Raw genomic sequence first — 15,162 nt, forward strand, 5'->3', positions numbered from 1 at the left:
ACAGAGACAGAGACAGTCCCAGGAACGCTTAAGCCTACTGGGACAGTAACCACTGCGAAGTATTTGCCCGGACTTGGTGTAGAGCCAGGACCAGGCTGAAGGGATGAGGGTAACAGACCCTGGCAGTGTACATGCATACCATCAACTTCTGCACCGTGATGGCCAAAGGACAGTGGGTCCCTTTTCCACAGTCTAGTGTCAAGGTTTTTACTGACTGCTTCTATGATATCAGAGAGTTTCTGTGCTACCATCACTCCTGGCTAGCTTTTTTGTAGCATTTTGTAAAGCGTTTAGTAACATATTACTTTGCAAACGGTGTGATAGAGAGAGAATGCAATTGAATTGAAAGCAGTGGGCTTGAAGGCTGGCCATATCCAACCTGTCCTGCACCACTTCTCTAGCAATGAGGTCGTTTTGTTATTCTGTAAAAAAAGAGGATGTCTTGAATTAATGTGGAGAGTATCATTGTAAGGAAAGCTGCACAGCTCTCCGGGATAACCCCTGGCAGTACGACTTTATGTCTAGAAAATAAACAGTGAATGCAGGCTTTGTATGTTCCTTTGCAAACCGATAATGGCATGCCATGATTTTGGCAGTAGTCTTGTTTACCCATCTACTTGGTTAGCGTGAGGAGTGAGGAGCAGCTGACTGGTGTCTCCCAGGCCCTCAGCCCCTAACGTCCCAGGCTGCTCAGCCCTCTCTGCTTTCCATTAGTGACAAATGAGGAACACTGTCAAAGACGCTCAAACCTGGCATCATTCAAAAGGATCGAAAGCAGAGATAAGATTTTTAAGTTTTGAAAAAGGTTGGAATTGGTCCGCTCCACCCTGTCTCTTTCTTTCTGCGCCCCCTCTCTAAATCGATACCTTCTGTTATTCTCATAAATCTATGATGTTTTGGAATCGGCAGTGGGTTTAGGATTAACTACCATGGATTACAGATATAAACTGTACAGCATTTTCAAACTGAAGGATGAGTTTTATTCGTTTTGGCTGCACCTTGAATCCGGTTGTTTCAGCACAATCTGATTCTACTTAGAAAACACATGGTCCACTTTGGTACCATCCGGGATAAAACAGAGCTCAAATAAATAAGAAGAACAAACATTTATTTTATAAAATGGACTGCAATAAATAACAATAAGTTAATTCAATCTTAATAAATACATCTTGTGTGTGTATATATATATATATCTATATATATATAAATTCTAAATATCTTGGATTTTACATCGCTGTGTCGTACCAGACTGTCTGTCTCTTTGCTATAGGACTAAATCAGTCAACAGGTTCCCTCGTTCATTGTGAATGTAAACTTTAAGCTCCAGTCTGTGCAGTGAAACCAGAACACTCTGGACTGCAGCTGGAAATACTCGCCAGGAAGAGTTCTGCTCTCACTGTATGCCTCATGATCTGACTACGGAAAAACAGACGTTTTTGAGGAATAATATCCTGAATTCCTCTGATTCCGTCTCAGCAGCTCCATTGCAGGCAAGCCTGTGAGTGTAACAGCATGGTTTCACAGGGAAATGAGACCGTATCCCCCTGTAGGCGTCCAAGAACGTGATCCAATCATGAAATGAATACTGAGCTGAATTGACAACGTCTCTTTTAAAGACCGTTACGCTGAATTTCGAAGTAATTTAAATTCTATGTAATTATAGCATTGAGGAGTCCCTTCTCCACTGTGACCTGATCTGGGCTCTGAATCAGCCTAATTACTGGAGGTTTGGGGACCACACCATCCCTGTTCACCTCACAGCAGCCTCTCAGGAGTGGGACACAGGACATGCTAATACTGTCCATGGTTCCTAAGACACCACTGGAGTGGACTGTATCCGTCTCATGTTCCCTTCTTTTCCCATGTGTTCCTTCATTCCAAGAGGCAGTACCAGCCTCTGAGAGGCTTTATGTTACTGCTCCTTCTCCTTTCTGTCTGTCTGTCAGCCTTTCTTTCATTCGTCTCTCCCAGAGTCAGACACAGCCACATTTGCGGGCAGAATGCTTCCGCAGAATGTGGTAGTCCTCGTTGTTGTCATCCAGGAATGACAGATCATCGTCAAACGTGATTGGTCGACAGCAGGTGCGGGAGGGTGTGTCCTTGACCAGCTTCTTGTTGTGGGTGAGGTTGTTGAGGATCTTGTCATAGTTGGTCTCTGCATCTGAACAAGGGCCGCTGCAGTACCGGAAGATCAGTTCCTCTTTGGTCCGGTAGCCCAACCCTAAATCTGTGACATTGAGATGGACCTCTTTTAGCAAGCAGCCTCGGCCTTCAACCGGCTTCATCCGCTGCTCCCCTCTTTCACTGCTCCTCCCTTTGCCCCCTCGCCCCCGACCCTTCTTCTCCCCGCGTCCTCCTCTCCCCTCTCCTCTCCGTCCCCCTCTTCGGTCTGTGTTTGCTGCGCCTCTCTGTCTCCCCTGCTCTCTCTGCTCCCTCCTTCCCCTTGAGCCGCCGGCAGGCTCTGATGATCTTCTCAGTCTCCCAATGGTAGCCTTGATAAAATCCATTACATCCTCAAACTGGTCCGGATATGGGCCTGTGATGTCATCTTTAAGAGAGAGAGGATGCAAAGACGAAATTACTGATAATGCAATAGTGAACTCAATGCAATGAAATGACAACACATAGAGTCGTAATAAACAATAGAAGTAAAAATAGTAATGACAACAAGTTGAATGTTAAATCAATATTGAGCATCCCCATGACAAAGCAGCAATGCTTTGATAACTGTAACAGTTGACAGTGCCATACAGAATATTGTTTTAGTCTTCCTCAGTCATTTTAGGCAGAGCCATATATTAAGAGTTCAGCCAGGTTTTATTCTCGCCATGTTGGTGATGTAACAATATGTCAGTGCCTATGACAGTTCCCTATGAAACGACCCGCTGTAAACAAGCAAAACAAAGTAGCCAATTTAACAGACGTTTTTATTGATTGGCATTCTGGATAATGTGTCTCCAAATCTGTACTGTGTTGTGGTGTCAACAAATTGCATATCTGCTTTCACTGGACATCTTCATAGGTTTTGAAACTATCAGAGATAAACAGTACAACATCAATTATCACTTAGCTACGGCTATGGAGGAGAAAGTGGCGCTCTCAGAACGTTCAGACACAAACCGTATTGGCACAAGTCTTCTCTAAATATGACTCTGATCTTAGTTATAGGTCTTGGAATGGACAGCCTTCTCTTTCCCTTTTAAAACATTGAATCAGAGTTTACAGCACCTCTAGAAGGGAATCATACGGAATGTGACATTGAGTTGGAGCAGATCTCTCGGAGCACCTATTCTGCTTCAAATTCAAAACATGCAGGGAGCCCTCTGCCCTCTGCAGAGGGGAACAAGAAGAGACCCAGAGAGTCCTTTGATCCTTATGTAATACATGTTGATTCTATTATAGTGTAAACCCCCTCCTGCTCCACAGCGCATAAGCATCTTGCAACCCACTCAGAAGATCACAGAAAACATTATTGTGAAATGACTCAATTAGTATGACATTATTACCCAACAGCAATCAGGTGTATGATGTTTTTATTATATTTTAATGTGCGTGCGTGTATGTTTGTGCATTTGTGTATTTGGTCAGTGGAGGTAAGGTTAGTAGAGGGGCTATGCTGGCCTTGACATGTTTACCCAGGCCTCAGTTCACTGGCTTGTGTGTGGTGGGCACAGGGCAGCCAGACAGGTTCTGTAGTGTGTCTGTCTGGCAGGTGGAGGTGTCAGTAACCCACCCTCTCTATGGTGGTGGGGGTCACCTGTCTCGCCTGTCCCACTACCAGGGTACAGGTAATCTGATCCACCCAGGTCCAAAGCTGATTGGGCCGTCGCGGCCGTATCGGGTGAGCCAGGGGCCAATCTGTTTAGACACCCTGTGCCCTTTTGATTTAGACACCTCCTATTGTGTGGCTATCAGCTGATACACTATAGAGCAGACAGACAGGAGTAGGTACTATTCTATGCCAGCTGACAGACAGGGGTAGGTACTATTCTATGCCAGCTGACAGACAGGGGTAGGTACTATTCTATGCCAGCTGACAGACAGGAGTAGGTACTATTCTATGCCAGCTGACAGACAGGGGTAGGTACTATTCTATGCCAGCTGACAGACAGGGGTAGGTACTATTCTATGACAGCTGACAGACAGGGGAAGGTACTATTCTATGCCAGCTGACAGACAGGGGTAGGTACTATTCTATGCCAGCTGACAGACAGGGGTAGGTACTATTCTATGCCAGCTGACAGACAGGAGTAGGTACTATTCTATGCCAGCTGACAGACAGTGGTAGGTACTATTCTATGCCAGCTGACAGACAGTGGTAGGTACTATTCTATGCCAGCTGACAGACAGGGGTAGGTACTATTCTATGCCAGCTGACAGACAGTGGTAGGTACTATTCTATGCCAGCTGACAGACAGGGGTAGGTACTATTCTATGCCAGCTGACAGACAGGGGTAGGTACTATTCTATGCCAGCTGACAGACAGGGGTAGGTACTATTCTATGCCAGCTGACAGACAGGGGTAGGTACTATTCTATGCCAGCAGACAGACAGGGGTAGGTACTATTCTATGCCAGTTGACAGACAGTGGTAGGTACTATTCTATGCCAGCTGACATACAGGGGTAGGTACTATTCTATGCCAGCTGACAGACAGGGGTAGGTACTATTCTATGCCAGCTGACAGACAGGGGTAGGTACTATTCTATGCCAGCTGACAGACAGGGGTAGGTACTATTCTATGCCAGCTGACAGACAGGGGTAGGTACTATTCTATGCCAGCTGACAGACAGGGGTAGATACTATTCTATGCCAGCTGACAGACAATGGTAGGTACTATTCTATGCCAGCTGACAGACAGGGGTAGATACTATTCTATGCCAGCTGACAGACAGGGGAAGGTACTATTCTATGCCAGCTGACAGACAGGGGTAGATACTATTCTATGCCAGCTGACAGACAGGGGTAGATACTATTCTATGCCAGCTGACAGACAATGGTAGGTACTATTCTATGCCAGCCGACAGACAATGGTAGGTACTATTCTATGCCAGCCGAAAGACAATGGTAGGTACTATTCTATGCCAGCTGACAGACAGGGGTAGGTACTATTCTATGCCAGCAGACAGACAGGGGTAGATACTATTCTATGCCAGTTGACAGACAGGGGTAGGTACTATTCTATGCCAGCTGACAGACAGGGGTAGGTACTATTCTATGCCAGCTGACAGACAGGGGAAGGTACTATTCTATGCCAGCTGACAGACAGGGGTAGGTACTATTCTATGCCAGCTGACAGACAGGGGAAGGTACTATTCTATGCCAGCAGACAGACAGGGGTAGATACTATTCTATGCCAGCTGACAGACAGGGGTAGATACTATTCTATGCCAGCTGACAGACAGGGGTAGGTACTATTCTATGCCAGCTGACAGACAGGGGTAGATACTATTCTATGCCAGCTGACAGACAGGGGTAGATACTATTCTATGCCAGCTGACAGACAGGGGTAGATACTATTCTATGCCAGCTGACAGACAATGGTAGGTACTATTCTATGCCAGCCGACAGACAATGGTAGGTACTATTCTATGCCAGCCGAAAGACAATGGTAGGTACTATTCTATGCCAGCAGACAGACAGGGGTAGATACTATTCTATGCCAGTTGACAGACAGGGGTAGGTACTATTCTATGCCAGCTGACAGACAGGGGGGGGTACTATTCTATGCCAGTTGACAGACAGGGGTAGGTACTATTCTATGCCAGCTGACAGACAGTGGTAGGTACTATTCTATGCCAGCAGACAGACAGGGGTAGATACTATTCTATGCCAGTTGACAGACAGGGGTAGATACTATTCTATGCCAGTTGACAGACAGGGGTAGGTACTATTCTATGCCAGCTGACAGACAGTGGTAGGTACTATTCTATGCCAGCAGACAGACAGGGGTAGATACTATTCTATGCCAGTTGACAGACAGGGGTAGGTACTATTCTATGCCAGCTGACAGACAGGTGTAGGTAATATTCTATGCCAGCTGACAGACAGTGGTAGGTACTATTCTATGCCAGTTGACAGACAGGGGTAGGTACTATTCTATGCCAGCTGACAGACAGGGGTAGGTACTATTCTATGCCAGCTGACAGACAGGGGAAGGTACTATTCTATGCCAGCTGACAGACAGTGGTAGGTACTATTCTATGCCAGCTGACAGACAGGGGTAGGTACTATTCTATGCCAGCTGACAGACAGGGGTAGGTACTATTCTATGCCAGCTGACAGACAGGGGTAGGTACTATTCTTTGCCAGCTGACAGACAGGGGTAGGTACTATTCTATGCCAGCTGACAGACAGGGGTAGGTACTATTCTATGCCAGCTGACAGACAGGGGTAGGTACTATTCTATGCCAGCTGACAGACAGGGGTAGGTACTATTCTATGCCAGCTGACAGACAGGGGTAGGTACTATTCTATGCCAGCTGACAGACAGGGGTAGGTACTATTCTATGCCAGCAGACAGACAGGGGTAGGTACTATTCTATGCCAGCTGACAGACAGGGGTAGGTACTATTCTATGCCAGCTGACAGACAGGGGTAGGTACTATTCTATGCCAGCTGACAGACAGGGGAAGGTACTATTCTATGCCAGCTGACAGACAGGGGTAGGTACTATTCTATGCCAGCTGACAGACAGGGGTAGGTACTATTCTTTGCCAGCTGACAGACAGGGGTAGGTACTATTCTATGCCAGCTGACAGACAGGGGTAGGTACTATTCTATGCCAGCTGACAGACAGGGGTAGGTACTATTCTATGCCAGCTGACAGACAGGGGAAGGTACTATTCTATGCCAGCTGACAGACAGGGGAAGGTACTATTCTATGCCAGCTGACAGACAGGGGTAGGTACTATTCTATGCCATCTGACAGACGGGGGTAGGTACTATTCTATGCCAGCTGACAGACAGGGGTAGGTACTATTCTATGCCATCTGACAGACGGGGGTAGGTACTATTCTATGTCAGCTGACAGACAGGGGTAGGTACTATTCTATGCCAGCTGACAGACAGGGGAAGGTACTATTCTATGCCAGCTGACAGACAGGGGAAGGTACTATTCTATGCCAGCTGACAGACAGGGGAAGGTACTATTCTATGCCAGCTGACAGACAGGGGAAGGTACTTTTCTATGCCAGCTGACAGACAGGGGTAGGTACTATTCTATGCCAGCTGACAGACAGAGGAAGGTACTATTCTATGCCAGCTGAGAGACAGGGGTAGGTACTATTCTATGCCAGCTGACAGACAGGGGTAGGTACTATTCTATGCCAGCTGACAGACAGAGGAAGGTACTATTCTATGCCAGCTGAGAGACAGGGGTAGGTACTATTCTATGCCAGCTGACAGACAGGGGTAGGTACTATTCTATGCCAGCTGACAGACAGGGGTAGGTACTATTCTATGCCAGCTGACAGACAGGTGTAGGTACTATTCTATGCCAGCTGACAGACAGGTGAAGTGTTCTGCAGCAAAACCGCCCAACATACAGAAACACCTCCTGGCTCTCCCATGCACCTGTTTCAAACGTTCTCTAGAATCTTGTTTTTATGATTTAGAGATCAGCTCTGAAGCCTGCCAGTGTAAAGCTCCACTGAGACCAAAGTGATGTCCTGACAAGGATCCGACAGGGACCAAAATATTATTTACTATTAAAAACTTCATCAGTTTTCTAGCCTAGTTGAGCATGCTCCAGAAGCCTTGTACATGTTTTTTGTTCTACAGACACAAGTATCTCTAGAGGCTGTGGATCAGCTGCAGAGACACTTGCCTCCAAAGATTACTTGGAATGGGTACAAGATTCATCGCTTACCACAGACATTGCAACTGAAACAAAAGGCCAAAAGCTCCCATTGAGTTCCAGGGTTGTTTACACCTTGGTGTATTGTTAATGGTCTTAAGTCACAGAACAGGCCGAGGAGATGTCACTCACCGCCGCTAACTGAATATGAGGTGAGGGGGAAACATTTCTCTGGTCTAAATGTTCCATGTCTCATCTACAGCTTATACTGTGTAATGACAAGACAGGTTCATGCTCTTCTAAACAAAATGCATTCCTCACCCTCGCAGCCGCTAAAATGAACATGAATACAATATTGAGCTTTCCCTTGTTGCTTCTTACTCGCCGTATAGTCCATTCTCTCTCCTGTGATCGACATCTGTTTTGCGGTTCCTCTACTGTAACTTGGTTGGGGGGGGGGGGGAGCTTTGTTTTCCTGACAGGGAGCGGCCACAGATCCTGCAGTCCCAGAGAGGCAGGGTTGAAGATAAACAAGGCAGTAGGAATGTCAGTGCTCAACTCTGTTTAGGACTGAGGCACTGCAGTCACTATTTCTTGCTCCTTCTGCCGCATGGATGTTTTGACCCCAGCGTGATGCTGCCAACAGCAGCAGAGAAGGCTGCTCAAACCTGCTGTTAGACAAACTACTGCTCCTCCTCTGTATCAGACAATCAGCAGGATTCATCAATGACTGGTCTGGCCTCTGTTCAAGGGCGCTTTACACTATCAGGCGTCAATTACATTGACTGCTGTCCCTTTACTTGGGATAAGCTTGCCTTGCTACAATGTGGTTCATAGCAAAAGGCAGTATCTTGCAAGACTTTAACCCACCAAAATCCAAGTGTAACCCCAGAGATCCTGTGCTTACCAGGGGAGCACCCCTGGTGCAATATGTAACACATGGCAACCTATGGCCATGGTAAACAGATATGTATCCTCTCTGTTTGGGTTACATGTTTGGACTGAATGTAACACATTTGTTTTGGTAATCAGGCAATTTGAACACACTGAGTACCTCTTTAAACCCATATTCACTTCAAGATACTGAGAACCAGTTGAGGACTGAGTACTGCAGTCACATTTATGCTCCGGTTTTGTAAAAGAGTCTCATCAAGCAACTTTAATAGTCTTCTATAAGAAATAATAATTTTCCTGAAGACGGTCTGATCTTATGCAGAAGAAAGTATATTTGAAACTTCAGCAGGTGATGAAACAATGCATCAGAATCTTGACTTACATTTGTCCTCCATGGAAATCTCTTGCAGGCTGTGAGACTCCGACTGGAACTCTGGCTCTGGTTCCTCCACAGACGGGGACAGAGAATCACTATGCCAATCCGAGTAGTGAGCTCTTTTGGCAGGCTGAAGGTTTTGGTAGAGGGGGCGTGTGGATACAGAGTTCAGAAGCAACAAACACGTGGCCAAAACATCCCATAACTTCATCTTAGACTCAGTTCCTATGAAGGAATCTGCAAGAAAACGAGACGGAAGTGTGAGTTGGATCCTACTTGAAAATAATCAAACATTTCTGAATTGGATTGAACTATGAATATAAGTGTAGGCTGCAGACACAGTGCCAAAAGGGGGTTAGTTTGGTAATCTTTCAATAGTGAGAACTGGAAAATATTACAAGTCGATAAAATGTATAAAAATGCTGGGCAGGCCATTATTTTGGCTACCATGGCTATGCCTCCATAGGATGACAAAGCCTCCATCCACACGGCACCAGAGGTCCCTGAATAGTTTGATGAGCATAAAAACAATGTAAACCATATGCCATGGCCTTCTCAGTCACCAGATCTCAACCCAATTGAACACTTATGGGAGATTCTGGAGCGGCGCCTAGGACAGCATTTTCCACCACGGTCAACAAAACACCAAATGATGGAATTTCTCGTGGAAGAATTGAGGTCTCCTATAGAGAATCTATGCCAAGGTGCATTGAAGCTATTCTGGCTGGTGGTGGCCCAACGCCCTATTAAGAAACTATATGTTGGTGTTTATTTTGGCAGTTACCTGTAGTTATTTGTATGACGTTTTGTTGAATAACTGGGGTTCCAAATTAACAAACCTCAGAGAGCATTATTTACATTGTATCAAATTTGATATTTTTCAATTTAAAGGTCAAATATGTCTAGAAGGTTATAAACACTATATGTAACTATAAACTGTTACCACATGGTATTTAGGTTTAAATAGCCTAGATATAATCTATTAATATAATTTAATACATGACTATCCTATTACTTTAGGGACCTCCATAGCTTCTGCATGATACAAATATTGATAATCACAATATTTTTTTAATTATTGTTTTTGTGCCAAGATATTTCTGCATGTCCATGAATTTCCATTCTGGCCCAAACGACACCTCGATTACAGCTAATTTTAGACCTATTTCAGAGAGAATTGATGAGTGCGTGTTGCTGAAATGGGTGGCCGCCACAAGCGTAGGGTGCGCCTTTACTCCAAAATGTGTTTATGGACACATGCATAGCGCATTGGCTACTGTCCAGCAGAAAGGCTACACTAGCCCAAATGTTGACATGGATTCGCCAGATGGTGAATCCCTGGCCAATTAATTCTTACCTGGACTCTTGTTAATTGAGCATTGTCTGCAGCTAAAGTTTGTCCATTGTTAATAGGCTTCATGCATTCTATAAATTGCTTCCAATTGTGCAGCTAAGACCGAAGAAAAGTGTATACACAGCTAGTGCATAGTGTGTATATGCTATTATAAAACGGCCCTTTTTTACATGTTTGATGCGTTTGTCCTTTCAAAGATAATCATTGAAGAAGGCTTTTTTGTATTTTGTAGGCTAGACATTCAGAATGTCCGATACATTCATTTTGAGGCTATCAATATTATAGGCATACGACAGCCTACACACCTGCATCTAAATTACTCAATACTACTGAACAACCAATAACTGGGAATGTACTGTGCTTACCTTAAATCTGGCCCTTGCAGACCTGCAATTGGTATCAGTATTAAAATCCAACACACAGCGATGCATTTAACGTTCCGTGGTGCGTAAGAAGCAGCCCTAGTTGTATCCAAAGGATATATTCAGACTGTAAAGTTTTATCTGATCACATATACAACATCGGATGCGTTCATCCGATGCGTTTAATGTAATTTACAATGTAAAAAGGACCCTGAAAATGAATGCAACCAGGCTTGATGAGTGGCTTCTCGTATACAGAGCAGCCAACCATGTGTCTGCCCACAGGTAGGCTACGCGCTGGAGTGACTGGCTGGCCAAAGTGCCGCTGCGCTCTCTCTCCAGGCGCTCAGTCGCAAACTAATTGGATTCTGGTTTGCACATTGGATATCCGAGAAAGATCCACCATCACCAACTGCAAGGAGTCAAATGAAGACATCGGCTTTCCCGACGCAGGGAGTGGACCAGTTCGCCAAAGCCGAGGCGCAGGGAAACGTACAGAAAACTCGCGTTAGAGAGACCGTTAACTGTTACTTTTGACCTTTTCATGAGAGAAAATGTAATAAATAACGTTCGTAACATCCACCAGAGCAACATGTATGATCATGAAGATTTACGCGATGTTTTCATATCCCCAATGTATTCTAATAAAAAATGAGGGCAATGATGTGTATTCTCCATTATATCCAAGGTGTCCGCGTGAGGAGTGAGATGGCTGTCCACATGCGGGCTCTTCAGGCTGGCACTGGCAGTACAGATGTGCAGCTGTCTGCGCATTACACCATACCGGGCGCAGAGAGCGGTTTGGATAGATTTATAGCTTTAAGCGCGCTGACGTTTCGAAGTGTCCGCCCTTCTTTTCTCGACCTCTGCACGACCAAACAGTAAGTAGAGACAGAAGTCCACTCCAACACACTTCTCCAAACCACCCCTGGCACTCCATTTGCTGGGTCGCACTTTTGGGATGTCTTGAGGATTATGTCACTCTCCTGATGTCCTCGGGTTAGATTTCAGTAATGCAGAAGGCGATTTGGAGACATTCGGTTGCGATACATGTTCCTTGCCTACACTGATCTTCACCGCGCGCGCTGGGTGTCAGGTTCGGTCTGGTGGCTACACACAGCTCAAATTAGGATGCTCACCACTCTTATTTACTAGGACACACTTGTAAATACATGTGATGGACATTTGGGGGGAAAAGTGAACATGTATAACGACTTTTAACATTTTACGTATATCGCAAACAATATAATTCTCCATAATTGAATGCATCAGTAGAATACTCATAACTATTCAGATGCACGCTATAGGTCGCAGCAAATGGTCACTTAATAACCCGTGTTCGGTGTCGTTATCCCTGCAGGGGTCTATGTGGGCCACAATAGAGACACCAGAAGCCTTCTGGGATATGGCACCTGAGAGGCCTGGTCCATTAGCCCTCATCATTTACACTCAACAATCTCCTTTCATCTTTAGGAGAGCCAAATTCCTCCTGGTTTAACCCAACTGTTTATGAATTTATGTGATTTTAGTATTGATGAGTTAGAAGGTACCTGACACCCCCCCCCCAAAAAAACCCATCAAAATAGAAAAAACTTCCAAATACAGGACACATGTTTTATTAGAAAGAGAAGGACTTCGTTTCTGTTTGACAGGCAAATTACAGAGGGAAATTTCTGAATGTCGACAAAAGGGATGCAAATCCTACTGTTGACACTGTAAATCCAAAGTGACTGGTGATATGATTTAGCTTGTTTAGATCATTCATTGGTATTAAAGGTGCGTACGTGTTAGCTCCAGGACTGGAATATCATGTCAATACATGCATTCTCTAATATGGTTTTGCCTTGGTTACCCTGTGTCCTCTTGGTATTGAGTCCTTTCTACATACACACAACACTGTAGATTCCTCACTGGCATGTTCTCTTCTGAAGCTATGCATTTCATTGTTGCTATATCATTAACAGACTGTGAGTAATGGGTGCACCAATAACCTGTCAAGAGGCATACAATTCTCTAAATCCATATAATGTAGGTGTAAAGACACCTATGACTGACTGTGTGCTGCTTACTACATCTCATAATTATGCCTAAACCACAGCATAACTATTTTTGCTCAGTGAATCACTTTTAAGTGTTATGTCTGTGTAAGAATGTAGGATGTTTCAAAAGCCAAGGGAGGGATATCCTCTACCAAGGTGCAGTATAACATAATAATTGAATAACCAGTAGTTTATAAGTGCAGGTGCAGGCTAAGGGAGTATATGACATATTTATAGAGGGGATCATAAAAGAAAAACGTTTTTACAAAAACTATAGTAAATTGACTTACAGTACACAGAAGATGGGTGGGATTATTCTTATTTGCATTCCCAGTATCTTCTCTCCTCTGTCCATGGTACATCCCTTTCTTGATGTTAACTATACGCATTTGCACAACCCCACTGACCTGCTTTAACTCCATTGTCTAGAACCTTAAAACAAATAGGGGTCAAAAGTGACCTATTCTGCCTGTGCTTACTCTGATGCTGAGAGGTTATGGCCTACATCTGCATCCTGGACCAACACACCTAAACAGTATAGTCTCCCATCCACTAGCTCTACATGTGCTTCATCTCAGGATGATCTGTATTCACTATTCATTTCTGTTGGTATTCCAAATGGTTGTTTGATGCCGTCAGTCACTAATTGATTCACTAATTGATTCATGTTGTGTTACAGGATTAAAGGTTGATAGGTAGGTTTTTTATTGTCACATACACACCGGATAGGTGCAGTGAAATGTGTTCTTTTGCAGGGTCCGCCATAGTAGTACAGAGCCCCTGGAGCAAATTAGGGTTAAAGGGATACTTCGGGATTTTGGCAATGAGGCCACTTATCTACTTCCCAGAGTCAGATGAACTCGTGGATACCATTTTTGTCTCTGCATGCAGTTTAAAGGAAGTTGCTAACTAGCTATAGTGTAATTGCTAACTAGCGCAATGACTGGAAGTCTATGTGCTAGCATGCTGCTGTAGTAGATACTCATTACCCATTGACTTCAAGTCATTGTTCTAACTAACGCTAGTTAGGATTGGCTCATGAAACAACCTATAACTTCCTTCATGCTGGACACAGAGACATAAAAATGGTATCCAGAGGTTCATCTGACTCTGGGGAAGTATATAAAGGGCTTCATTGTCAAAATCCCAAGTATCCCTTTAAGTGCCTTGCTCAAGGGCACTTAATAGTGTTGACAGTAAAAGATGGCGGAAACCATTTAACTACAGGCTGATACAAGTACCATGTGTCTGTGGGTGAATCTGTTGACATTTGAAGGGAGGCACTCATTCCATAGTGAAGTCCTATCCCCTGCTTCTCCATTGAGACGGCATTATATTTAAAGGTTCAATATCAAATCATTTCTGGGTAACAATTAAGTATCTTACCGTGATTGTTTACAATTAAAATGGTCAAAAACAAACAAAAATTGTCACGTCCTGACCATAGTGAGTGTTATTTTCTATGGTAGAATAGGGCGTGACAGGGGGTGTTTGTCTGGGTTTTGTATGTCTATTTTTTGGTTCTAGGTTTGCATTTCTATGTTGGTGGTGTTTGGCATGACCTCCAATTAGAGGCAGCAGGTTGTCGTTGTCTCTAATTGGAGGTCCTATTTAAGTTAGGTTTGTCCCACGTGTTTGTGGGTGATTGTTCTTTGTGAGGTTATTGTTCCTCCAGCGTCACGGTTTGTTGTTTTGTATTTACTTGTAATGTTTAATTGTTGCATTCGGTTTCACTGATTTAATAAAACATATGGAACTACGAAAACGCTGCATCTTGGTCCGCTCTTTCAAACAGCCGTGACAAAAATAGCTTCTTAGCGAAGTGCAATTTCTCAAACAAGAATTTTGCTAGGACTGTCTGGGAGTGGTTTGAGTTGGGAAGGGAAAACTGAAAATGTGCTGTTATTGGCAGAGAGGTTAGGAACTCTTTCTTATTAGTCTATTGACTAATTTAGTTAATAGTGATGGTGATGTCACCATGGAAGGCCAAAACTCCCTCTCACCAAAACAGGCAGACATTTCAGGGGTTCTTTTCAAACAGCTGTTACACTAAAAGGGCATAATCATAATTTTCACAATTTCACATTATTATTGCAACCTCATAGTGTGGAAATATATATAAAATACAAGAAAATCACGTTTTTGACTGCACTAGGCCTGTATGCGGTGCAGTCATAATTGGTGCACTGCCCAGTCCCCCTGATTTAGGTCTTGCCGTGAGAATCACTTTCACTGTCTCTTTCTTGCTCTATTTCCTCTGGGCATTATTGACTGTCAGAGCTGTGTGTGCCTGTGTCTGTGCTGCTCTGGGTTTGGCCAAATGTTTGGCTTGGTGTTGGT

At 44.3% G+C, this 15,162-nt stretch overlaps 1 protein-coding gene across 1 annotated transcript; it reads right to left on the reverse strand.

Moving 5' to 3' along the window:
- Positions 1-1,855: 1,855 nt before the first annotated feature.
- LOC115149212 (glial cell line-derived neurotrophic factor-like) lies at positions 1,856-11,526 on the reverse strand. Its single transcript, XM_029691870.1, has 3 exons — positions 10,787-11,526; positions 9,074-9,304; positions 1,856-2,548 (listed from the first exon to the last, which is right to left on the reverse strand). The coding sequence occupies exons 2-3, from the start codon at positions 9,276-9,278 to the stop codon at positions 1,974-1,976; spliced, it is 780 nt and encodes a 259-aa protein (XP_029547730.1). The 5' UTR covers positions 9,279-9,304; positions 10,787-11,526; the 3' UTR covers positions 1,856-1,973.
- Positions 11,527-15,162: the final 3,636 nt, after the last annotated feature.

Source organism: Salmo trutta, chromosome 15, assembly GCF_901001165.1.
Source record: "Salmo trutta chromosome 15, fSalTru1.1, whole genome shotgun sequence".
NCBI classification, from domain to species: Eukaryota; Metazoa; Chordata; class Actinopteri; order Salmoniformes; family Salmonidae; genus Salmo; species Salmo trutta.